At 40.2% G+C, this 27,899-nt stretch overlaps 1 protein-coding gene across 1 annotated transcript in view; it reads right to left on the bottom strand.

Moving 5' to 3' along the window:
* The window catches only part of LOC126185051 (uncharacterized), a 707,909-nt gene that overhangs the window by 114,459 nt on the left and 565,551 nt on the right, over positions 1 to 27,899 (bottom strand). Inside the window, exons 58-60 of the mRNA XM_049927806.1 lie at positions 25,339 to 25,527; positions 23,840 to 23,949; positions 3,797 to 3,909 (exon numbers count right to left, since the gene is read on the bottom strand). Coding sequence (XP_049783763.1) covers positions 3,797 to 3,909; positions 23,840 to 23,949; positions 25,339 to 25,527 — 412 coding nt within the window. The remainder of the gene's footprint in view (positions 1 to 3,796; positions 3,910 to 23,839; positions 23,950 to 25,338; positions 25,528 to 27,899) is intronic.

Raw genomic sequence — 27,899 nt, 5'->3', positions numbered from 1 at the left:
CACAGATGCTATATTTCTGTGCTCTGTCTGGTTTCTCAATACAAGAACATCCAAGAATGGCAGCTGACCATTTTACTCCTCCTCCATGGGGAATTACATTTGCTTGTGGATATCATTTAGGTGTTGCAAGAAAACATGAAGCTCATCTAGCTCCTGAGACCAGATGATGAACGTATCATCAACATATCTGTAAAAGACTGTTGGTTTTAGTGGTGCTGAGTCTAGTGCCTTGTCCGCAAAGTCTTTGATGGAGAAATTGGTCACCACAGGTTAAAGAGGACTACCAATAGGCATGCCATCACTCTGTTCATTGTAATGTCCATCAAAAAGAAAATATGTGAACATGAGCTTATTTTCAGTAAGTTCCAGCGGCTCACTGAGTGAAACTCTGGTGAAAAATCACAACATCGTAACTGACCATGATATTCTGAGTTGGGCAGTTTGAATTTCTATAGATGTTCCATGAACTGAGCTGAGTTTTTGATGTGGTGATCACATTCACCAGCCAATGGACTCAAAACTAGTGTAATGTGTTTTGCAAGCAGGTACATTGGCACTCCTATTGTACTTACCTTGGGTATCAGAGGTGTGCTTTCTTTGTGTACCTTTGGAAGCCCATAGAACCTAGGTGGTGGGGCAGTATGTGGCTGAAGTTTCTTCACTGTCTCGTCTATAAAGGTACTTCAGAGAAGTTCAATTGCCTTGCACTGCATCAGTTTGGTTTGATCAGTTGTCATCATCTTTTAAGCCTTGTTGTCTAGGAGTTAGTACATTTTCTCTTTGTGTTGGTAAGATGGTTATGTTCCCCTTATCTGCAGGTAAGATGCCAATTTTAGATGTAGGGCAAAGAGTTTGAATCCTGGTATCATGTGTATTTGATCCTTTCAAGCAGCATAGTTGCTGGGAAAACCCTACAAACACAGATTAGTTGCTGCTCTAGGGAGAGAACACTACAGCAAGTCAAGAAGCTTGATGAGCTCTGAAATAAGAAACAATGTCTGCTGAATGCACTTGCCTTTTGGAAAAGGATTTGTTACATCCGCATTGTGCAAACCTTTGTCAAGATGATACATTATATTAAGACAACAGCAAACCAAATGACCAGAAGAACCAACCTGACTCCAGTGTGCAAACAGATCAGAGACACATGCCATCAACGTGACTCTTTAGGATGCAAACTCTTTGCCCTACATCCAGAATTTGTGTCCTTCCTCTCCCCCATTACCTAGGAGTGTGTGGGCTGTTCATCCTGGGTGCAAGCAGAGCAGGTACAAAGAACTGCATCTATGAAACAGTCTTGAAAATTCAATCAAATAGCATCAAAAGAGCCAAGTGAAAGGCTAGACAAACCATCATGAATTCTACAGTGACAACCATCAATGGCAGTGCTTTGTCTATCCTTCAGAAAGTCTTAAACTCTTCCCCAACAACAGCAGCACTACCTGTTGCAGAAATCACTAGCAGAATGAAACAAGTTGCCTCACTCCAACACATGATATGGTGGGAGATACAGAGGGAAATGTGCCATGTTCTCACCAGCAGTGCATAACATCTCCAGATGGGAAAAAGGCATGTGCATTCTCCAAGTGATGATCCTGACATTGTATTCCTCCCACTGCATAAGGGGAACATAACTGTCTTACTAGGTGCAGAATACAGTGAGTAAATATACCAATTCCTACAAGATGGTGATGATGACAGATCCAACTAGCCAGCTGTAGTACAGACACCTGAACTTCTCTTCCTTTATAGAAGAGACAGCAAAGAAACTTCAGCCATGTGCTGCTGCACCATCTAGTTTCTATGGACTTCTGAAGGTACAAAAAGAGGGCACACCTCTGAGACCAATAGTGAGTACAATGGGAACGCCAATGTAAAAACTAGTGAAACTCTTTATGCTAATTTTGAGACAGTTGGTTGGCAAATGTGAACACTACATCAAGAACTCAGCATGTTCATAGAACACCTACAAACACCCAGATTGGCCAGCTCAGATCTCATGGTCAGTTTTGATATTGATTCACTTTTCACCAGTTTCACTCAATGAGCTGCTGGAACTTATTGAAAAGAAATTTGAGCCGTCATTCACCAACCTTTTCAATTTTGTACTCACATTCACATATTTTCTTTTTGACAGATATTACAACAAAAAGACTGGTGGTGTGCCTGTGGGTAGCCTACTGTTACCTGTGGTGGCCAATATGTGCGTAGAAGACTTTGAGGACAAGGCTCTAGAGTCAGCACCACTAAAACCAAAAGTCTTTCACAGATATATTGATGATACATTCATCTTTTGGCCTCATAGGCTTGCAACACCTGAATGCTATCCACAACCAAATTTAATTCCCCATGATCAGCTGCCATTCTTGGATATTTTGGTATGAAGAAAATCAGATGGAACACTGGGACACATCATCTACCAGAAGAGAACACACAGAGACCAGTAACTTAACACATGCAGCTGTGTTCACCCATCATAAATGAAAGGAGTGTTAACATCCTTGTCCACAGAGTTTGTGTGGACTCTGATGAAGAAAGCCTGAAACTGGAACTGGACCATCTCACAGAGACCTGTTCAAGAAAAACACATGGCTAAAGTTTCTTTGCTGTCTCTTCCATAAAGGAAGAGAAGTTCAGGTGTCTGTAATGCAGCCAGCTAATTGGATCTGTCATCATCACCATATTGTAGGAATTTGTACATTTACTCTTTGTATTCCGCACCTAGTAAGACGGTTATGTTCTCCTTATGCAGTGGGAGGAAGACAATGTCAGGATCATTAATTAGAGAATGCACATGGCTTTTTCCACCAAGTTCAATCACATCTTCAAGCAAAAGACCACATCACACCCAACACCCAATGAAGAACACCCAAAAAAAGATAACCTACATTCCACATGCAGGAACCATTATCTGGAAAAATTGGTAGAATTTTACAATGACAAAGTATCAAATGTGTATACCATACTGCCCACTGGCAAAGGCCAAATCCCTTTCAGGGGCAGTAAGAGATGACCTGGTACTCTGGAAATCTGGAGCGTATGATATACCGTGCAAGTGTGGGAATGCATATGCCACACAAACCATTCACACAGTTAGAGAAAGGTGCATGGAACACTAATGGCACACCCACATCTGACAGCCATTCCTGAACATTGCCTTGAAACCAACAACAAAATGATATATGAGGATAAAAAAAATTCTGCACATTCTCCACATTGGAAATGGAATACAAAGAATGGTGAAGGAGGATATAGGTGTGATATAAATATCACACCTATTGGTCCAGGATGTCAGTCAGCTGAAGTAACCTGTTGATGATGGGACATTATGTCATCAAAAATTCATTCTACACCTACCAATCAATTCAGCTGCATGCCCAAGAGACTTACAACTAGTGACCACAGGATCCCAAAGGAAAACTTCCAACTTTAAAGCTTTGCATGCTGTAGCACTGTGGGGTGAAAACATTGTGCCTTATGCTAACAACTATAAGCACATATGGAATTACAGCACCATATTATCATCATGAATGTTGTAAATGTTCAGCAATATTCCAAGAAAAAACTACAATTTTTAGGCCACAACAGTGTCTAATTTAAATACTCCATATTTTCTAACTTACAGTTTAATCCTGATAACATTGTTATTTGTGTGAGTATGTAAAGGGGCAGAATCATAATTATGCTACTTTCTGTTCCATCTTAAATATAAAACCTCACAAAAATATCTGAACTATTTTCATGCTATGAAAGGTTCATTTCATTATGCTGGTATAATTGAAGGAAATAAACTTACCGATTTTCTGCCTGTAGTGCTGTTTGTGTCATGTCAGTAAGTTTTGAATGTATCAAAATCACAGTCTTCTGTATTTTTGTGCCTAAATCAAAATAATTGTAAAACCAAATAACCTGGAAAAATTGTGAGTATATCAGATTAAATGGGTCTTCCCTATGACTGAGTTACTTTTCTCATGTTTCTAAGGAAACCAATAAATTAACATTTGAAATGGCATGCAAGGTACTAAATTATCAAAGAATGTTTAAAAAGTAAGCACATAATGAGAAGAATTTTATTTGTGGCATAAAGATACAAAGAGAAATGAAAAAAGCTACAAAGTGAATAAGGTAACAGAATGTTGTCACCAGAGAGATACTATCAACATAAAAAGTATGTTTAAAAAAATGCATATACAAAAGCAAACTGAATTTTTATAAGCACATGGACAACTCTGCACAGTACATAACATTTAAAAGTGCAAGACAAAAGATTTTGTTCATCAGTAGTGTCTGTTTCTAAGTATCACTCTAATGCAACCTTCTGACTGAACTGAACTTTGTACAAAAGATTACATAAATGTCAATGCACAAATTATTATGATTACATGACAATGGGTTTTCATCTCAGACTTAATGCAGAGGATGTAGCTATCTATAATGGAGCTCCATCTGGAAAAAGGTGCATAAATTCCCATTCAAATATGGATAAAATTTCAAAGTGACGCAAGAACTGGAAAACTGCTTTAAATGTTCAAGAATGTAAAATTGTGCTCTTCACATAATGGAAAAGTATGGTGCACTGTGGCTACATTAGCAGTGAGTAACTATTACACTCAGTCAACTCATACAAAAAACTGGACGGAGGTATGAAATAGAGTGATTACATACACTCAGTTGTAGGTAACCAAGTGGCAAAAATTCGTTCAGTAGCAGGATACTGGGAAAATGTAACTTGTGTATAAACAAGGTTGTTTACAAATCCCTTGTGCATCTCATCTTAGAATATTGCTCAAGCATGTTGAACATATATCAAATGAAACGAACAGTCTTATTGTAAATATTATTTGGGCCAGTTTTATTTTATCAACCCAGTACAATGAAGTGCATTGTGACTGGTCACAGGTTTGTTGGACTCACACAAAAGTGTCATAGAAAGATTGAAAGCCTTCAGTTGGCAGACCCTCAAAGATAGATGCCAATTATCCCAAGAAAGACTACTTAGAAACTTACAAGAACCTGTATTAAGTGAAGAAATGATACACTTTCTTCAGTCCTCTACATATCATTCTTGTAGAAATCATGAAAACAAAATCAGAGTAATTACAGCATGCACAGAAGCATTTAGGCAGACATTCTCCCACACATTGAATGTGACGGGAATGGCGAGAAGCCATAACATGTCATACAATAGGAAGTTCCCTCTGCCATGCACTTCACAGTGGTTTGCATAGCATGTAGGTAGATATAGATCTCCTGACATTATTATCTCGGAATGGTGTGAAGTTCCCACAAGCTGCAATCACCTCCAAATATCATCACCTGTAATAAGAGGGGGCTGGATATATTCATGGGGAATCTCCCTCCATGTGGTTGCTATGGGAGTCCACAAAGCACAATCAGTGCTTGGAGAAGAACCATGATGAACAAGACACTTATAAATCATATCTGAGATGTGTTTGGTAGGCAATATACACACATCAAAAAAAGTTTTGCATCACCTCAGCTCCGAGAGTTCCGGAACCTGTACAGAAAATTAGATCAGAGATCAACATAAACATCATTTACACCATTTTTATTGCTCATGAAATCCACACATTGCATGTCGTACCACCATACAATGAGACCTTCAGAGCTGGTGGTCCAGATTTTTGTACACACCGGTACCTCTAATAACTAGTAGCATCTCCTCTTGCATTGATGCATGCCTGTATTCATTGTGGCATACTATCCACAAGTTCATCAAGGCACTGTTGGTCCATATTGTCCCACTCCTCAATGGCAATTTGGCGTAGATCCCTCAGAGTGGTTGGTGGGTCATGTCATCCATAAACAGCCCTTTTCAATCCAGCCCAGGCATGTGCGATAGGGTTCATGTCTGGTGAACACACTGGACACTCTAGTCGAGTTATTTCATTATCCTGAAGGAAATATTTCACAAGAAGTGTTGATGGGAGTGAGAATTGTCATCCATGATGACAAATACCTCACCAATATGCTGATATGGTTGGACTATCGGTCAGAGGATGGCATTCACGTATCATACAGCCATTATGGTGCCTTCATGACCACCAACGGCATATGTTGGCCCCACATAAAGCCACCCCAAAGCAGCAGTTAAGCTCCACTCGCTGGACAATGTGTCTAAGGCATTCAGCCTGACCGGGTTGCCTCCAAACACGTCCCTCACGCTACATAGTGTCATGGTTGCAAAGATGGACCTCGCCATGGACATCGGGAGAGAAGTTGTGTATCATGCAGGCTATTGTGCACAGTTTGAGTCATAGCATGATGTCATGTGCTGCACAAAAAGCATTATTCTACATGGTGGCTGTTAGGGTTCCTCCAAGCCATAATCCGTAGATAGTGGTCATTCACTGCAGTAGTAGCCCTTGGGCGGCCTGAGCAAGGCATGTCATTGGCAGTTCCTGTCTCTCTGTATCTCCTCCATGTCTGAACAACATTGCTTTGGTTCACTCCAAGATGCCTGGACACTTGAGGTTGAGAGACCCTTCCTGGCACAAAATAACAATGCAGATGTGATCGAACCACGATATTGACAATCTAGGCATGGTTGAACTACAGGCAACATGAGTTGTGCACCTCCTTTCTTGTGGAATGACTGGAGCAGATCGGCTGTCGGACCCCCTCCATCTAATAGGCACAGCTCATGCATGGTTGTTTATGTCTTTGGGTGGGTTTAGTGTCATCTCTGAACAGTTAAAGGGACGGTGTCTGTGATACAATATCCACAGTCAACGTCTATCTTCAGGAGTTCTGAGAACTGGGGTGATACAAAACTTTTTTTGATGTGTGTATAAGGTGAACACGCAAGTCTGGGAAGGAGAAATACTCACAACCCTTCAAAGAGGGCTTGAATGTTTCTCATCACATGTAGCCAGACATTGTTAAACTGAAACATGGGGCATGCAGTTGGCTTAAAGATGGGCAGAATCTCAGGTGCTAAAACTTCCTCAACAGCAGTTCCTTTAATATAAAAGAGCTGATCCCACATACTGTACCAAACAGAGATCCAAATAAATATAGTTACTGTTTGTCCAAGAAGCAATACAGCAATTCAGTTGGGAAAATTGTTGTTGTCACATTAGTGTGAGGAAGAATTGAGCACACCAGCAGCAGCATTCAGAAGCCAACTGCAGTCTAGTAATTTGTGGTTTATGGACAGTGGGAGCTGATACAATAATGTGAATGCAAAGACAGGTCCACTGTAAATGAAACTGTACAGGCCTTTATGAACATGTGAAATATATGGCACGTCATCCCATGCTATGATCACATTGTATGACCCAGTATTCAAATGTTGCTGCATACAACCACAGTTTACTTTTACTCAGATGCCAAGAACAATCACAGCTTATTGACCATGAATCAACTGCAACATTAATATGAAATATGAATTTAGTTTATACCTTGGTTTTTGGGCCAATAAGGTGTGTAGTTAGTGGCAAGAGTTGAACGACAGTTATTTACTGTTTGAATTTAAGTGGAATAACGTTTAGCATCCCTTTATCAAACAATAAAAGTTATCATCATTTTTTTTCCATTTTCTGTCATTACTTAGTAGCTTCAAAATGCATGCAGGTATGTCCATCTTTCCAGAATGACATTTTCACTCTGCAGCGGAGTGTGCGCTGATATGAAACTTCCTGGCAGATTAAAACTGTGTGCCCGACCGAGACTCGAACTCAGGACCTTTGCCTTTCGCGGGCAAGTGCTCTACCATCAGAGCTACCAAAGCACGACTCACGCCCGGTCTCACAGCTTTACTTCTGCCAGTATCTTGTCTCCTACCTTCCAAACTTTACAGAAGCTCTCCTGCGAACCTTGCAGAACTAGCACTCCTGAAAGAAAGGATATTGCGGAGACATGGTAGAGCACTTGCCTGCGAAAGGCAAAGGTCCCGAGTTCGAGTCTCAGTCGGGCACACAGTTTTAATCTGCCAGGAAGTTTCATATCAGCACACACTCTGCTGTAGAGTGAAAATCTCATTCTGGAAACATCCCCCAGGCTGTGGCTAAGCCATGTCTCCGCAGTGTGTAGTGTCTGCCACTGTGTAGTGTGTAGTGAACTAGTGACAGTGACAGGCTTAGTGATTTATAATAGGTTGGTTTTATGTTTTTAAAAATTTTGGTAAAGCAAATCCTTTTCTAAAAGACAGTGGAACTCATCTACACTCCTGGAAATTGAAATAAGAACACCGTGAATTCATTGTCCCAGGAAGGGGAAACTTTATTGACACATTCCTGGGGTCAGATACATCACATGATCACACTGACAGAACCACAGGCACATAGACACAGGCAACAGAGCATGCACAATGTCGGCACTAGTACAGTGTATATCCACCTTTCGCAGCAATGCAGGCTGCTATTCTCCCATGGAGACGATCGTAGAGATGCTGGATGTAGTCCTGTGGAACGGCTTGCCATGCCATTTCCACCTGGCGCCTCAGTTGGACCAGCGTTCGTGCTGGACGTGCAGACCGCATGAGACGACGCTTCATCCAGTCCCAAACATGCTCAATGGGGGACAGATCCGGAGATCTTGCTGGCCAGGGTAGTTGACTTACACCTTCTAGAGCACGTTGGGTGGCACGGGATACATGCGGACGTGCATTGTCCTGTTGGAACAGCAAGTTCCCTTGCCGGTCTAGGAATGGTAGAACGATGGGTTCGATGACGGTCTGGATGTACCGTGCACTATTCAGTGTCCCCTCGACGATCACCAGTGGTGTACGGCCAGTGTAGGAGATCGCTCCCCACACCATGATGCCGGGTGTTGGCCCTGTGTGCCTCGGTCGTATGCAGTCCTGATTGTGGCGCTCACCTGCACGGCGCCAAACACGCATACGACCATCATTGGCACCAAGGCAGAAGCGACTCTCATCGCTGAAGACGACACGTCTCCATTCGCCCCTCCATTCACGCCTGTCGCGACACCACTGGAGGCGGGCTGCACGATGTTGGGGCGTGAGCGGAAGACGGCCTAACGGTGTGCGGGACCGTAGCCCAGCTTCATGGAGACGGTTGCGAATGGTCCTCGCCGATACCCCAGGAGCAACAGTGTCCCTAATTTGCTGGGAAGTGGCGGTGCGGTCCCCTACGGCACTGCGTAGGATCCTACGGTCTTGGCGTGCATCCGTGCGTCGCTGCGGTCCGGTCCCAGGTCGACGGGCACGTGCACCTTCCGCCGACCACTGGCGACAACATCGATGTACTGTGGAGACCTCACGCCCCACGTGTTGAGCAATTCGGCGGTACGTCCACCCGGCCTCCCGCATGCCCACTATACGCCCTCGCTCAAAGTCCGTCAACTGCACATACGGTTCACGTCCACGCTGTCGCGGCATGATACCAGTGTTAAAGACTGCGATGGAGCTCTGTATGCCATGGCAAACTGGCTGACACTGACGGCGGCGGTGCACAAATGCTGCGCAGCTAGCGCCATTCGACGGCCAACACCGCGGGTCCTGGTGTGTCCGCTGTGCCGTGCGTGTGATCATTGCTTGTACAGCCCTCTCGCAGTGTCCGGAGCAAGTATGGTGGGTCTGACACGCCGGTGTCAATGTGTTCTTTTTTCCATTTCCAGGAGTGTATATGTATTACCTATTTTTTCATTTGAGTTTTAGTACTAGGAAGGATAGCTCAGAAGGAGCTGGCCACAGTTTCTGAATAGCTGGAGATGCTGTTGGCCACAGTCATCCATCTTGAGGATGCACCCTTGAGGTTTAGATGCAACAGAGAAGGAGGCATGCTGAATGAGACACTCCATGTGTCACTTGTTTTGGCCATGGACTCTGCTAACAACAAACCACCCAGCGTACCTGATGTTGGGAACTGTGCTAACTGGACAGTGAGTGGCACATTACAATGCATTTGTGACACATGAGGTGACAAGTTATTGTGGGAACTGGCAGTCTGGCATTGCTCATTCAATCTGTGAGTGAACAAGTGGCTGCTCCTTCAACAGAATATGATCATGCACATGGAAGAAGGGGTTTGCTAGTTACCAGGTGCTTGAATGATAGCCTCATTATGGAGCTCCTTAGGGAAATAGTGTGCATAGCTGTAAAGAAGTCTAATGTGAACTCAGTATGTCTGCTGAGTGTGGGAGCTCATCCAAGATGTGGTGAAGGCCCTGCCTGTAACTATCAATTGTGCAGGATGCAGTCATCTTCAAGTTGTGGTTCATGTCAGTACAAATTACACCTGTAGCTTATGTTCTGTGGTCATCCTATGGGCAGCTGGTGGAAATGATGAAGGCTGCTGACCTTGCTCCTGGGATATATGTAGTGCTTACAATTTAGAGTATCCCACCCAGAACTGATCAGTGTCCTCTGGTTTGGAGCCAAGTGGAACATCTCAACAAAGGCTCTGTCAATACTCAGACAATCTTGGCTGCAGATCTCTGGATGTACATTAGGGATGGTCAAATGTTGGATTCCCCTTGAAAGGTCAGTGATGAACTACAAAGGGGAAATCACTGCTTAGGTAGCAGAGTACTTGTGGAGTGCACATAGCTGTTTTTCTTTAATCTATTTAGTAGTTTGAAATCGACTTATGAACACTGCCAGCCAAAATACAGAGAGTGAAAGCAGCCAGGGTACAAAATAAAGACATTTCAAATATCAAAATTTTAACAGTAAATTGTAAAAGCATTTGTAACAAAGTTCCTGAATTTTCTGCTCTCCAGGAAAGCCATTGCACTAAATTTATACTTAGAAACAAGACCAGATGGAACCTGAAGTTGAAAGCTCAAAAATATTTAATGAGTCTTAGTATGTACATTAAAACATATGATGTTGTATCTATCAAGGCTGAAATTGAGTCTGACAGTGAAAATATCAAGACATTAGTAACCAGCCTTGGTGAATACAAATTAATCAACAGGTGATTTCATTCACTACCTCATTCTGTGATAGCAGTTGTATGAGGTGTAGTCAAATGAAAAGTGTCCATATGCCACAAGTGGACCTTGGAATGGTTCCATTCAAAAGTAATCACCAGACATGTTAAGAAATTTATCCCACAAGAGGATGAGATGATAAATTCCTGTTTCACAGAACATGGTGAGCCACTGACTGATCCACAACTGCATGCACTCATGCACTTCCTCGTCCAACTAAAGTGACTCCTAAGCGAGCCTTTCTTCAGGTCACCAAAGATGTGGAAATCACATGGTGAAAGATCTGGGCTGTGCAGAGGATATTGCAGTGTTTCCTAATCAAATCACTTAAGTCTAGCCTTTGCCCAATTGGCAGTGTGAGGGTGAGTGTTATCATGAAACAGAATGTTTTCATCCGACAGCATTCCTGGACGTTTCAGCTTTATTGTGCATAGCAGTTTCTGCAAAGTGTCTTCATAGTATTGCACTTTGATTGTGGTTCCACTCTTGAGGAACTCGATAAGAAGAAAGTCCCTGTAGTCAAAGAAGAAGGTCATCATGTGCTTATCAGAACTACGGCTAGGGAGATGTGTGATGTTTCCACAGTTGGCTTTGCTGTTTGCCCTCGGGCTGTCACAGTGCTGTCAGGCAGTATCATCTTGTTGCACCCCCACACTGCCAATCAATGAAGGCTATGCTTCAGTGATTTGGTTGGGAAACACTGCAACATTCACCATACAGTCCAGATCTTTTACCATGTGATTTTCACATCTTTGGCAACCTGAAGAAAGACATGTGTGGCTGTCAGTTTCAGTTGGATGAGGAAGTGAAAGAGTTGGTGTGGTTGTGGATCCATCAGTGGCTGACTGCGCTCTATGAAACAGTGGAATAAATGTCTCAACAGATATGGTAATTACTTTTGAATGGAATCATTCCATGGTCCCATTGTTTGGCTCTCATTTGTCAGCTCCTTACAAAATCACTTACAGAAAGTCTACACTTAATAGAATAGAAGTACCCCTATCATGCAATATTCATTGGAAGTGACTTAAATGTACTTAGTATAGACTGGGTTTTTTATGGATTTCTTGACGGTAGTATGGACAGACAGTCTTGTGAAGTAGTTCAGAACATTTTCTGATAATTGCCTTGAGCAGGTAGTTTTACAATCCACATGCAGCAGAAATATTCTAGACCTTTTAGTTACAAACAGGCCAGATCTTCTTCTAATCAAATCACTTAAGTCTAGCCTTTGCCCAATTGGCAGTGTGAGGGTGAGTGTTATCATGAAACAGAATGTTTTCATCCGACAGCATTCCTGGACGTTTCAGCTTTATTGTGCATAGCAGTTTCTGCAAAGTGTCTTCATAGTATTGCACTTTGATTGTGGTTCCACTCTTGAGGAACTCGATAAGAAGAAAGTCCCTGTAGTCAAAGAAGAAGGTCATCATGTGCTTATCAGAACTACGGCTAGGGAGATGTGTGATGTTTCCACAGTTGGCTTTGCTGTTTGCCCTCGGGCTGTCACAGTGCTGTCAGGCAGTATCATCTTGTTGCACCCCCACACTGCCAATCAATGAAGGCTATGCTTCAGTGATTTGGTTGGGAAACACTGCAACATTCACCATACAGTCCAGATCTTTTACCATGTGATTTTCACATCTTTGGCAACCTGAAGAAAGACATGTGTGGCTGTCAGTTTCAGTTGGATGAGGAAGTGAAAGAGTTGGTGTGGTTGTGGATCCATCAGTGGCTGACTGCGCTCTATGAAACAGTGGAATAAATGTCTCAACAGATATGGTAATTACTTTTGAATGGAATCATTCCATGGTCCCATTGTTTGGCTCTCATTTGTCAGCTCCTTACAAAATCACTTACAGAAAGTCTACACTTAATAGAATAGAAGTACCCCTATCATGCAATATTCATTGGAAGTGACTTAAATGTACTTAGTATAGACTGGGTTTTTTATGGATTTCTTGACGGTAGTATGGACAGACAGTCTTGTGAAGTAGTTCAGAACATTTTCTGATAATTGCCTTGAGCAGGTAGTTTTACAATCCACATGCAGCAGAAATATTCTAGACCTTTTAGTTACAAACAGGCCAGATCTTCTTCTAATCAAATCACTTAAGTCTAGCCTTTGCCCAATTGGCAGTGTGAGGGTGAGTGTTATCATGAAACAGAATGTTTTCATCCGACAGCATTCCTGGACGTTTCAGCTTTATTGTGCATAGCAGTTTCTGCAAAGTGTCTTCATAGTATTGCACTTTGATTGTGGTTCCACTCTTGAGGAACTCGATAAGAAGAAAGTCCCTGTAGTCAAAGAAGAAGGTCATCATGTGCTTATCAGAACTACGGCTAGGGAGATGTGTGATGTTTCCACAGTTGGCTTTGCTGTTTGCCCTCGGGCTGTCACAGTGCTGTCAGGCAGTATCATCTTGTTGCACCCCCACACTGCCAATCAATGAAGGCTATGCTTCAGTGATTTGGTTGGGAAACACTGCAACATTCACCATACAGTCCAGATCTTTTACCATGTGATTTTCACATCTTTGGCAACCTGAAGAAAGACATGTGTGGCTGTCAGTTTCAGTTGGATGAGGAAGTGAAAGAGTTGGTGTGGTTGTGGATCCATCAGTGGCTGACTGCGCTCTATGAAACAGTGGAATAAATGTCTCAACAGATATGGTAATTACTTTTGAATGGAATCATTCCATGGTCCCATTGTTTGGCTCTCATTTGTCAGCTCCTTACAAAATCACTTACAGAAAGTCTACACTTAATAGAATAGAAGTACCCCTATCATGCAATATTCATTGGAAGTGACTTAAATGTACTTAGTATAGACTGGGTTTTTTATGGATTTCTTGACGGTAGTATGGACAGACAGTCTTGTGAAGTAGTTCAGAACATTTTCTGATAATTGCCTTGAGCAGGTAGTTTTACAATCCACATGCAGCAGAAATATTCTAGACCTTTTAGTTACAAACAGGCCAGATCTTCTTCTAATCAAATCACTTAAGTCTAGCCTTTGCCCAATTGGCAGTGTGAGGGTGAGTGTTATCATGAAACAGAATGTTTTCATCCGACAGCATTCCTGGACGTTTCAGCTTTATTGTGCATAGCAGTTTCTGCAAAGTGTCTTCATAGTATTGCACTTTGATTGTGGTTCCACTCTTGAGGAACTCGATAAGAAGAAAGTCCCTGTAGTCAAAGAAGAAGGTCATCATGTGCTTATCAGAACTACGGCTAGGGAGATGTGTGATGTTTCCACAGTTGGCTTTGCTGTTTGCCCTCGGGCTGTCACAGTGCTGTCAGGCAGTATCATCTTGTTGCACCCCCACACTGCCAATCAATGAAGGCTATGCTTCAGTGATTTGGTTGGGAAACACTGCAACATTCACCATACAGTCCAGATCTTTTACCATGTGATTTTCACATCTTTGGCAACCTGAAGAAAGACATGTGTGGCTGTCAGTTTCAGTTGGATGAGGAAGTGAAAGAGTTGGTGTGGTTGTGGATCCATCAGTGGCTGACTGCGCTCTATGAAACAGTGGAATAAATGTCTCAACAGATATGGTAATTACTTTTGAATGGAATCATTCCATGGTCCCATTGTTTGGCTCTCATTTGTCAGCTCCTTACAAAATCACTTACAGAAAGTCTACACTTAATAGAATAGAAGTACCCCTATCATGCAATATTCATTGGAAGTGACTTAAATGTACTTAGTATAGACTGGGTTTTTTATGGATTTCTTGACGGTAGTATGGACAGACAGTCTTGTGAAGTAGTTCAGAACATTTTCTGATAATTGCCTTGAGCAGGTAGTTTTACAATCCACATGCAGCAGAAATATTCTAGACCTTTTAGTTACAAACAGGCCAGATCTTCTTCTAATCAAATCACTTAAGTCTAGCCTTTGCCCAATTGGCAGTGTGAGGGTGAGTGTTATCATGAAACAGAATGTTTTCATCCGACAGCATTCCTGGACGTTTCAGCTTTATTGTGCATAGCAGTTTCTGCAAAGTGTCTTCATAGTATTGCACTTTGATTGTGGTTCCACTCTTGAGGAACTCGATAAGAAGAAAGTCCCTGTAGTCAAAGAAGAAGATCTTATCAACAGCATCAGTCTAGAGACAGGGATTAGTGATCCGATGTCATCATAGTGATGAGAGTTACAAGTTAATAAACTGAACAAGATTAGGAGAATATTTACACTGGAGAGAGCAGAGGCATTGTTAGCATCCTACTCAGACAATGCATGGAAATCGTTTAATTCCAATATGAAGGACATAGAGCAATTATGGGCAAAGTTTAAACTGATTGTAAATCATGGTTTGGATTGTGCCAAGATGGCACTGCACAAGAAAGACTTAAATGAAAAGTGCTCCAATAAAAACGAGTGTAAAAGTGTGAATAACTGCAAGATTTGTGACAAAAAGTGATGAAAGGTATTCGATGAAGTAACTGTCTGCATTGGTTCCATGAGAAATGCTCAAAAACAAGCATAAAATTCGTAACAGATGAATATTCACGGTCTTGTCCTACATGTGCTAGTAATGCGTGTGAAAGCAAATTTAGAGATGTTATTAAAGAAAAGGACGAAATAATCAGAGTACTTCAAAGTAATATGTTTGATCTAAATAAAAAATATACTGCTCTGAAGGACAAATATACACTCTCGGAACAGAAAACGCGCGTCTCTCCATCGCCAGAGGTTAATAATACATACGATGTAAACAAAACGGAGATGGTGATTACATCTACGAAGTGCATCTCAACGAAAGAAGACATTCGCAATCACAAGGAATCTACAAAAGACATTTCAGTTCTGTGCAATATCCGGTTTTTAAAAGTAAATGCTATTTGTACAATGAACAACTTCTCACCAACGGAAAGATGATTAGTGAAAAAGGTGAAACTCTTCGGCGACAGCCATGCACACAACATAAGGGAATTATTGATAAACAATGTAAATGACAGTGTGCGTGTTTCTAGTATTGTAAAACCTGGAGTAGATTTTGACTACGTAACTGCAAGTTCTGATCTCAGAACACATGATTGTGTTGTTCTTATAGGAGGTGCTAATAACATCTACAGAAACGAAGCTAGTGCTTTCATTAAAAAATTGATCACAGTACTGTGGATCCTGCATTTCACCAATGTTATTGTAATGATGCTGCCACTACAACATGACTTACCAGACTGGTCATGTGTAAACAACAAAATTAGACATACTAATTTGAAACTAAAAAGCCTATGTTCAAAATTTGCAAATGTTAAGTTGTTAGACATTAGCAATTACGAAAGGAACTGTTTTACATGGTACGGTATGCATCTTAAAAAATGTGGCAAAAGGGTGCTCGCATCTGATATAAGTAGGGGCCTCGACGAGATAGCTATCGTTAATGAAAGGAAAAATAAATCTGTCATCGTCCTAGGTGCTCCTCCTCAGGGAAACTAATAGATTGGACCAATTCCCATGCAATTTGAATTTGGTCCAAAAATAACAAAATATCGCCAAAATGCAACATAGGAAGACAGTCTCCCCAAAACTCAGAGTCAGCTTTCTTTATATATTATCAAAATATACAGTCAATAAGTAACAAACAGTTAGAAGTTGAAGTCTGCCTTTCAGATTGCAATATAAAAATTGACGTTATCTGTTTTACAGCGCATTGTCTGAAAAATGAAAACTTGCAATTTTTTAACTTTCCAAATTATACAGTTGGGAACAGTTTCTGCAGTTCAAACAGCCAGGAGGAGGGGGGGCGGGGGGGGGGGGGGGGACTGTGTACTACTTGTCAGGAAGGGTACAGTATTCTCCATGTGCAACAATACTAATCACTTAAATATTGAAAAACATTTTGAAAACTGTGCAATAGAAATTAAGCAGCCTATTGTAATAATAATCTGTATTTACCGTTCTCCTGATGGCAACATAAGCCAGTTTCTGAACAGGCTTGAAAGTATCATGTACTATTACAAATCCAAAGGTAAGGAAATTATATTGTGTGGTGATATTAACATAAATTTTGCTAACATTTCGTGTGCAGTGAGTGATGTCATAAACCTCTTAGCAACTTTCAAAGTCCAAAACATTGTAAATAATCCAACCAGAATAACACATAATTCAAGCAGCCGTATAGATGCAATTTCCTGAAGTGTGAATCTCTTCCATTTACTAATGTCTTGAATTGGACAATGGACTGTCTGACCATCAAGGTATCTTGTTATGGCTTAATTTAGGGCAAACTAAAGACAAGTCATCATCTACTTTCATCTTAAGAAGGTACATCAAAGGCCCTAGCAATATTAGAATGTTTAATTATCTACTTCAGTCTCAGTCATGGGACATTGTTTACAAGGAAGATAATGTAAATAAGAAAACTTCACTATTCCTTGACATACTGGGTCATCATTTCAATATGGCGTTCTCCATTAAAACAAATCAAAGTACAACATTCAGCCAGAAAAACTGATAACAAGTGGATCACGAAGGGTATAAGAATATCATGTAAGACTACGAGATCACTCTATGAGCAGAGAATTAAAGCAGATGATACAAATTTCCACAATTATTTCAAATATTACAAGAAGATACTTCGTAAAGTAATATCTGAAGCAAAATGACTAGCAAATAAAGCATACATAAATGAGTCTAATAACAAATGTAAAGCAATGTGGGATATTGTCAGAAAGAGATCTGAGGAACTGCGTCAGGTCTGTGTCTTTTAGCTGTTCTCCTTGTTCGCTGTTTGTCTTAGTCCCTTCACTGCATGTGTTCCTGTTTTTTATGCATTTGGGCACTGATGACCACGCTGTTTAGTGCCCGTAAACCTCAAACACACACACACTATAAGATCTGACAAATCAATTTTTCTAATAGCTGCAACTTCAAAAGAAGTTCTGCTAACTATCAGGAATATGAAAAGTTCCCTCTCATCTGGCGTGATGGTCTACCTGCCTATGTAATAAAACAGGTTGCCAATGAAATAATACAACCACTCTGCAATATTATCAACTGCTCAATGAGTACTGGCAGTTTCCCTCAAATTCTCAAAACCCCCAAGATAGTTCCGTTACACAAGAAAGGGGACAAACATGAAGTCAACAACTACTGACCCATATCCCTGCTCCCAACTGTGTCCAAAATAATGGAAAAAATTGTATATACCCGTATAATGTCCTTTCTTGTAAACAACTCCCTACTAACAGCACAACAGTTTGGTTTTCGTAAAAATAAATTAATCAATGAGGCTCTCTTTTCGTTTACTGATGAGATAATAGAAGCATTTAATGAAAAACATTATGCTTCTGGACTTTTTACTGATCTGACAAAAACATTTGATCTAGTCAACCACACACTACTACTCCGCAAACTGGATGCATATGGTATAAGAGGAGTCTGTAATGACTGGTTCCAGTCATATGTATCAAACAGAGGGCAGCTGGTAGAAATAGCAACAAATGATGGAAGAACAGCCTATTCAGATATAATACCAGTCACATCAGGAAACCCACAGGGTTCAACCTTAGGCCCCCTCCTCTTTCTTATCTTCATTAATGACCTCCCAGAACACCTACACTCAACAGTACCTGTGTTATTCGCCAATGATACAAACCTCCTCTCGTGCAACATTTCTCCACACCAGGTGAGAGCTGACCTAGTTGACAGCAGCGAAAGGCTCCTATACTGGCTCTATGAGAACAAACTCCTACTTAATATGGAAAAAAATGACTCATATGGTTTTCTGCCCATCAAACAACCATACAACACATATGGAAGCACTAATTATGGACAAGAAAGTTATTGAACAAGTCAGTGAGACTAAATTCTTAGGTCTCTGGATAGATAACACACTGCAGTGGAATATCCACAGAGAGAAACTACTGTGTAAATTGAGTAGCCTGTCCTATGCCTTCAGAATTCTTAGCCAAAGCTGTGATGTGACCACCATTAAAACTGTATACTTTGTGCTAGTGAACTCAGTCCTCTCATATGGCATTCCATTCTGGGGGGCAATAAATAGGAAAATATTTGTTATGCAAAAGCAAACTGTCAAGGTCATGTTAAGATTGCCACTGCACACACCTACCGAACCAATCTTTAAAGAACTCGGAATATTACCTGTATCATGTATATACATCCTAGAGGCTGTTTCATATGTCAGTAAGAATCTTCATCTCTTCAAAACAAATAATGACATTCATGATCATGACACCCATGGTGTAAGCAACATTCATCTAGATAATCAGAGACTCAGTAAATGCCATGATGGAATGAGGCACATAGGCAGCATACTTTATAATAAATTACCTTGCTCAGTCAAGAATAATAAAAACTCTTTCAGGAAGAAAGTTAACAGTATATTGCTCCAGCATTGTTTTTATTCTGTTGCTGAATTTATGGAGACCAATTTATGTCATGTGTAGCTTTAATTTAGTCTAATATGTCAGTCTTGAATGACTGTAATATGTATTTTATGTATTCTATCAAATAATCAATGTAAGAAAAAGTATTATGCTTCAACGATTCATTGCTGTGACTTGTATCCCATGTCATGAACATGATAAAATAAATAAATAATAAATACAAAATAAGTGTCAAGTATGTGGATGAAGGAGGGAAAAGATTCACTGTGATTTAATAATACAATTTGAAAAACGCTGAAGAAGTAGAGACTGTTCCATTATTGGTCCAAAAAAGAGTGTAGAAATATCAACAGGCAAAATTAACACAAATTTGTGCATCTATAAATGATTATTGCATGAATCATACAACAACTTTCACCATCACACCTTTGCAAAAGATCTTGCAAAGAACCAAAGAAAATTCTAGTCCTACATAAAATCACTGAGTAGATTGATTGCTTCTATCCAGTCACTTGTTGATCAATCTGGTGTGGCAATAGTAAACAGTAAAAGGAGATCTGAACTCATAAATTTAACATTTAAAAAATCATTCACCCAATGCAAGATCTGCTCTTTCTCAGAGATTGGAGCAGACACAGATGCAAGGAATAGAGTGTTATCACCACAGTATTAGGCTGCTCAATATTTGTTGTACAGGGTCCCACTAGGCAGGAAACATGCCATCATAGCCAACTTTGTTTTCTTGGCTGCAGATTCTGCCATAGGTTTTTCATTTGCACAGACATTACCCATGAGGACCACACTGCCATGAGGATCACACTGCTTTTACCTCCATTGGATTCTGCACTGCCAGGACTGGACATGGAGGTCAAGGATGTTGACACAGTGCCATCACTTTCACTGCAATCCCAGCTGCAGGAGGTTGGCCTCCTGCACATTGCCACCTTCTGGTGGACTACTGTGGACCCTCTTGTCACCATTGTGCTTCCATCAATAGTACAAGATGCCTGTTCCTGGGCATGGGTGGGCACCCTATGGCTGGTTTTTCAGCTGGTGTTCTCAGCCATTTGCAAGATGAATGTTAGGGTGCAGGCAGGAACTTGTCATATGCTGAAGTCACAGCTCCTGTCTCCACAGTGACACCTGTGTCCATAACTCCCCCACCCCCATCTTCATTTCTGGAAGAATAAGTACACATCTATGGCGAGCAGGTTTGGGAGGGAGTAATGTGGTGTCATTCACCACCAATCCAATGCCAAGTCAGTCCACAATCTGAAGTCACCAGAAACGATGTGATTGCACTGCCAGTCTGTGGCCATATCTGAGATGTGTCCTCATCAAACCATACAGCCAGCACCATGCCACTTCCGGAACCAAATTAAGGATGCTGCACATCACACCTCCCTGGTCTAGCTTGACGTCTGATCACGGAGCCTTGACATACAGCTTTGCTACTAACCTTTAACTGACTCATGGACTTGTACAGGTTAGTAATTTGGACTTATCAGTAGAAACCACTTTATGCAAAAAAATGTTTTAACCCTTTTGCTGCTACAGACATGCTATCTGCATTCTGTGCCAAGCACAGCTTTGTTGCATCTGTTTGCTGAATGTTGCTGCCTGTGCTGAAAGATGGTGTTCTGGCCACAATGAAATACTTATCACCTGATTTTAACAGAACTACTCCTTTAAAAAATGGGATTTTTGAACATCTTACTATCTGATGTCTTCACTTGATAAAGGACTGAATTCCTTTTTGTTATTCATCATAGTTATTTCGCTGCATCAAATTAAATAAAACACTGTACACCATATCTAACAGTTTGCAGAGATAAAAATGTATTGCATAAACATAGAGGATGGTTCGTTTTAGCTCATTCATTGCAGTGTATGAAATGCAGATAAGATATCAAAATTTTATTTAAAATTGAACTCAGAATGATATCTCACTTTGTTCTTGAATTATTGATTTTTGTACCCAATTGACAGTTCTCATCCTTGCACATCGGGAATTATGTGGCCATTACAATCCTATTTCATAAATGGTTCAAGACATCAAAACAAGATTTTTCACAAATGACAGCATGCAAAGAGGCATATATGTAGTATGATAAATACTTGAAACTCTTTCATTTGGTGAGATATGGCAATAAGTCATCCAAACAGTGAGAGGCTAGTGGAATGGGACTTGCAAAGAAGCCAATAATGGTTCAGAAAAACCCAGAGGCCACATATAAACATGTACTTAGCACCTGAGGAACAGAAGAGCATGACGAGACAAGTTAACTTGTCCACAACAGTTAGAGGATTAAACAATACTTGTGCTCTGTGTCATAGTATCCTATGACTCCTTATCATCTATCATGGGATGACTAATTGTTTTCCATCCTTAATGATCCTGCTCAGTACATACTTATCTAAAGCCTGTTGTACAATGGTCTTGAACTTTGTCCATTGATGCTCAACACTGTCAGTGCTGGAGATGAAATTTTCATGATGAGTTGTCAGGTAGTCTGATATCTGTCTCTTGTTGCTCTTGCTAAACATAAAGATCTTCCTGCCTTTGTAATCCTATTTAAGCAGTATCCAGTGATCCTGGTGCCTCAACATGCAGCCTCTGCTACTACATTACTATATGGACTTTAACTGACTCATGGACTTATTCCCTGTTCTATGCTAAATGAGTTCTAATGTTTGGGTCTGTTTGTCACCATCAGGTCTAAGATGTTATTTTAATGAGTTTGTTTTTGGATTAACTGGTCAAGGTACTTTTTGGATAACACACTTAGAACAATTTCACATGATTCTCTGTCAACAAAACCTACCCTAATCGCAAGAGTCTCCCAGCCTGTAGCCATTACATAAAGCGGTATTTCATGTACAGACTCCAATAACTTTATTTCATTCTGAGGACATATTCTTGAGCACATTGCAAATAAGACACATTTTTAAATTATTTGTTTTGATACACAAATCACTGTAAACTATAATTTTAGTTACCTAAAAAGAAATGTTTTACGCATTTTATAAAAATAATTAGTCATCCTGGCATACAGAGTGTTGAATGGATGACAGGATCAAATGCTTATTGCTATGACTGTTCACGCTTCTACATATGCTGTTACTCTGCAACTCACATTTAAGTGCCTGGCAGAGACTTCATCGAAACACCTTTAAGCTATTTCTATACCATTCTACTCTCAGATAGCTCACAAGAAAAATGAGTATTTTAATTTTTCTGTCTGAGCTCTAATTTCTCTTATTTTAACATGATGATTATGTCTCCCTGTGTAGGTGGGCACCAGCAGAATATTTTTGCAATCAGAGAAGAAAGCTGGTAATTGAAATTTTACAAGAAGATCCTGCTAATTGAAAAATGCCTTTGTCTTAATGACTACCACCCCAATTCACATATTATGTCCATAGCATTGTCTCCCTTATTTTGAAATAACACAAAATGAGGTGCTCTTCGTTGAACTTTTTCAGTGTCCTCCATCAGTTCCATCTGGAGCAGATCCCACACTGCACAGCAACACTCTAGAAGATGGCAGACAAGCATGGTGTAAGAAGTCTCTTTAGTAGACCTGTTCCACATTCAAAGAGTTCTGCCAATAAACTGTAGTCTTTTATTTGCTTCTCTACAATATTATCTAAATGGTCATTCCAGTTTAAGTTATTTGCAACTGTAATCCCTAAGTATTTAGTTGAATTTACATACAGTCTTTAGACTTGTGTGATCTATGGTGTAACTGAAATTTAGCAGATTTCTTTTAGCACTCATGTCAATGACTTCACCGTTTTCATTATTTAGAATAAATTGTCACTTTTTGCACCATAAATATATCTTGTCTAAATCGTTTTGCAATTGGTTTTGATCATTGGATGACTTTACAAGGTGGTAAATGACACCATCGACTGAAAAAAATTAAAGAGGGCTGTTCATATCATCTCCTATACCAGTTATGTGGATCAGGAACAGCAGAGGGCCTATATTATTCAATATACATGTTTCAACAAACGAAATGTTTGCACAGATTGATTCACAGAGATACCAGTGTAACCAAATTTCTGTATATTCCAGAAAACAGAGTGGCTGCTATGATGAGTAATACAATTACTACAACAAAAGCACAAAAACAGAATTTATTACTCAATGGGTACCAAATTTATCACTAAAATTTAGAACGTGGAGATCTCACATTGTCCCTTTCAGTTAGGTACTGGTTCCAAGGAGGTTATTAGCCAACTGCAGTGTAGTGAAATCAGTAATAACCTATCAGTAGCCTGACGAATTTCTACAGCAGCTTTATCATAAAAGAGTAAAAGAATTTGAGAGGACACTTCAAATACTTTTATTTTAACTCAGAAACAGTCTGTACTCCCAAAACATGACAGTACAAGAGAGTGAACTGATGGTTATGGAGTAAATAGAAACTGCATGTATAAAACTAGAATAAACTTGTAAATTAGACTGATACTAAAAATAAATCTTGTGATAATATATGATAGTGAACTGTGCACCACAAACAGTGCATAAAGTTTATGCAGATGTACTTACTTTTTCAGTTAGTTCATTTGTCTTCTCTATCACAAAGTTAACAGACTGAAGCTTCCTTAGTTCCTTGAATTCATTTACAATTTCAGTGAATACTTGTTTAAGTTCTTTACCTGAAAAGAAGGCACAACTTTCCATCTGTAAGTACATACCAAGTAATCAAGCTATGGTAATCCATGATTATCATATGTTTTCAAAATAAATATCTCCGAATGTATTGAACAGTTAAGGCTAGAGACATATTAATCTCTGCATGAAGTCTTATCATTTGCATTGTTATTGTACTGAGGAAAAAAATTCAGTCTAAGATCAGAAAAATAGCAATATTCAGGATTAATGCAGTTACATTTAAAAGGAGTAAAATCAGTTTTCCTCCCATACCTAATTCTAGAAAAATACTAAAATCATAGTAGCATTATATTGTCAGCAATCAACAAACACATAGACATAATTTCACAACTTGTGTTGATGGCCAGCAGTATATGGCAAGCTCCAATGCCTTATAATTTAATTTTCTATATGTAATGCCTTCAAATTCAAGCACTTGATGCTGAAGTACTTTTCTCCTTTTACACAGCTGTCACAATACACGTATAATAACTCCTTGTAGTAAGGAAAGTTTTGGATTAGATCTATGGGGAATGACACAGATTAACACAATTTGCAAGCAATTATCTCCGAATAATGAGTGAGTTCAGGATGTTGTAAGATTCTTGCTCTCTGTCACGAAGTAAATTAGTTCAAGGATTTAATTTTACATTGCATTTTCCTCAACAACGAAATGAGGAGTTTTGCAAATCAGAAAAGTCTTAGAGCAGGAAATTGTACTTTCATAATGAATACTTAACTTGAAGGTTTTGAAGGTGATGCCCATTACTGTTCATGCTTATTCACTACAGAGGTCCTAGGTCCATTGTAGTTTTGGATTATGGTGCATTTTTTAGTAATTCTCCTATTTTTACTTATTGAACTAAACACTCCAACATCGATATTCCTATAATTTTCTTCATTTATTCAATCCTGACAACTGGCTCCAACTGTATTACAGCCTGAACTACCTGCTTACCAACTTACATTAACAACAACCTGGTAAAGAAATAATTTGTGGTATTTGCAGTATTATTATAATTATATTTTATGTCATTTACAATGATGAAAAACTTGCACAAAGATAGTTATGTGTCGCAGTATATTCAGCAGAAAACATAGACCAGTCTCTCGGAATTTTATATGATGAAAATTTTTAACAGTTAACATAGCAATATGAAAATTTTCATTAAAAATAAATTATATTTCACTTGCCTACAGTCATTCACAAAAGGCAAAGTTCTCAGGTTAGAGTTGTGCTCTGGCATACAGTATTAATCTGCCAGGAACTTTCATTAAGCCCTCACTGAAAAGTCATTGCCACCAAAAACTAATACATAAAAATTAAGAAATATGAAAGACACAGCACATATCAAATTTCTTGGAACAATTTAGAAAATCTGGTAATAACTTACCAAATGGAACCAGAGCAAAATATTTATCTTCCAGGAATTGATAAATTATGTAAGAATACTTTTTTATGTTTGTAAGTGCATCATTTTTCAGCAAGTCTTTATAAATTTTGTCCAGATCTTGTGTGAAGTTGGCAAATTTGGAGAAATAGGGAGATTCTACAATCTCACTTCGTCTCTGATACAAGAAATCTGAAAGTGAAAAAAAAACATAATCAAGAGGTAAGATGTTGTACCAAGACAAATTATATGCAAGTGCATTTGCAGCCATATTCTCATTCCTACTCCCACTCCCATACCCACTCCCACTCCCTCCCCCCCCCCCCCCCCCCCCCTCTGTCACTCTCTGACTCTGACTCTCTCTCTCTCTCTCTCTCTCTCTCTCTCTCTCTCACACACACACACACACACACACACACACACACACACACACACACACACGCGCGCGCACACACAAATATGTAAATGAATAAACTCTCTATAATGGCTCAACAGACTAAGCATATGTCAAACAGTAGATGGGTTATCATAATTATATTGACTTGAAATTGGATATGAGAGCAAAGCAGATGGGCAGAAACTAAGTCATAAAACATTAAGTGATCAAAGCTACATTGTTTTCATATCCAGAGAGACACAGGTGATATAGGAGTAAAAGAGAGAGAAAGTAGAAAATGAGGTTGAACACCAGAGACAATAAAGCAGTGGTATTTGGGAGTGGTAGAAACTTGAATGAACAGAAAGTAAAATCTAGAACAGAAAGAAAGATAAAATGCAAGAAGTTGTGAGTGAGTAGAAGAAAAGCAAAATGAAAACACAGAGTGGTAACAAAAATTTGAATTCCTAGTGAAAGTACCAGAACATGCATGAAGTGAGCAAGATGTTGGGAAAGGATTAGGCAATTGGTAAAACTAAAAGAAATTCATATCGTGAATTTTTAGACATGGAGTGCATTCATGATCTTCCTCTCGAGGCCACAGCTAAGTCTCACCAGTTCAAGCACATCAGTTTATGTGAATCTACTGTGCTGTTTCCGCTCACCCACATAGCTGAGTGGTCATAGTAACGACTGATGTGCAGAGGGCATGGGCTCGATTCCTGGTACTGCCAAGGATTTTTCTTTGGTGGGAGGACTGGTTCAGGGTACCCTCATCCTCCTCATGCCAATTGACGATATACTCAACTGAGTGTCCGCCGCTCGTGGTCTCGCGGTAGCGTTCTCGCTTCCCGAGCACGGGGTCCCGGGTTCGATTCCCGGCGGGGTCAGGGATTTTCACCTGCCTCGAGATGACTGGGTGTTTGTGTCGTCCTCATCCTTTCATCATCATCCAGGAAAGTGGCGAAATTGGACTGAGCAAAGATTGGGTAATTGTACGGGCGCTGATAACCACGCAGTTGAGCGCCCCACAAACCAAACATCATCATCATCATCATACTCAACTGAGTAGTAGTGGCTCTACAGACTGGAAAAGCTGTAAAATAGCTGGGAGAGTGGTGTGCTGGCCAAATGCCCCTCCATATCACATCTGCATGATGCCGCAAGGCAGAGTATAACACAGCAGCTGGAAGACATCTCTTGGGCCTTCAGCATCTGACAAGGAGCTGCCTCCCGTCTAGACATATTAGGAGTCCCATATCACTCCAACAGCACACGCCCCACACCACTACAGGGTCTTGAACAGTCCCCTGATGATATGCACGGTCCATGGATTCATGAGGTTGTCTCCATACCGGTACATGTCCATCTGCTCGATACAATTTGAAATGAGACTCGTCTGACCAGGCAACATGTTCCCAGTCATCAACTGCTCAATGTCAGTGTTGACGGGCCCTGGTAAGGCATAAAGCTTTGTGTCATGCAGTCATCAAGGGTACATGAGTGGCCCTTTGGTTCCGAAAGCTTATATCGATGATGTTTTGTTGAATGGTTCACACACTGTCACTTGTTGATGGTCCAGTGTTGAAATCTGCAGCAATTTGCAAAAGGGTTGCACTTCTGTCACACTTAATGATTCTCTTCAGTCGTTGTTGGTCCTGTTCTTGCAGGGTCTTTTTTCCGGCTGCAGCAATATCAGAAATTTTATGTTTTACTGGATTCCCTATATTCTCGGTACACTTGAGAAATTGTCATATGGGAAAATCCCCACTTCTTTACTACCCTGGAGATGCTGTGTCCCATCACTCATGCACTGACTATAACACCATGCTCAAACTCTCTTAAACCTTAACAACTTGCCATTGTAGCAGCAGCAATCATCCTAACAACTGCACCAGACACTTGTTGTCTTATATAGATGTTGCTGACCACAGCCCCATATTCTACCTGTTTACATATCTCTGTATTTGAATAAGTATCCCTTTACCAGTTTCTTTGGTGCTTGTGTACATTTACAACAAAGACTTATAGAAAACTTTTAGTGATGTTAACTGGAATACACTCTTTGAAATTCTGAAGGTAGCAGGGGTAAAATAAAGGGAACTAAAGGCTATTTACAACTTGTACAGAAACCAGATGGCAGTTATAGGAGTTAAAGGGCATGAAAAGGAAGCAATGGTTGAGAAGC

The sequence above is a fragment of the Schistocerca cancellata genome, chromosome 4 (genome assembly GCF_023864275.1).
Source record: "Schistocerca cancellata isolate TAMUIC-IGC-003103 chromosome 4, iqSchCanc2.1, whole genome shotgun sequence".
NCBI classification, from domain to species: domain Eukaryota; kingdom Metazoa; phylum Arthropoda; class Insecta; order Orthoptera; family Acrididae; genus Schistocerca; species Schistocerca cancellata.
Note: the sequence above shows the minus strand (reverse complement) of the source record. Positions and strands in the feature narration are given on the sequence as shown.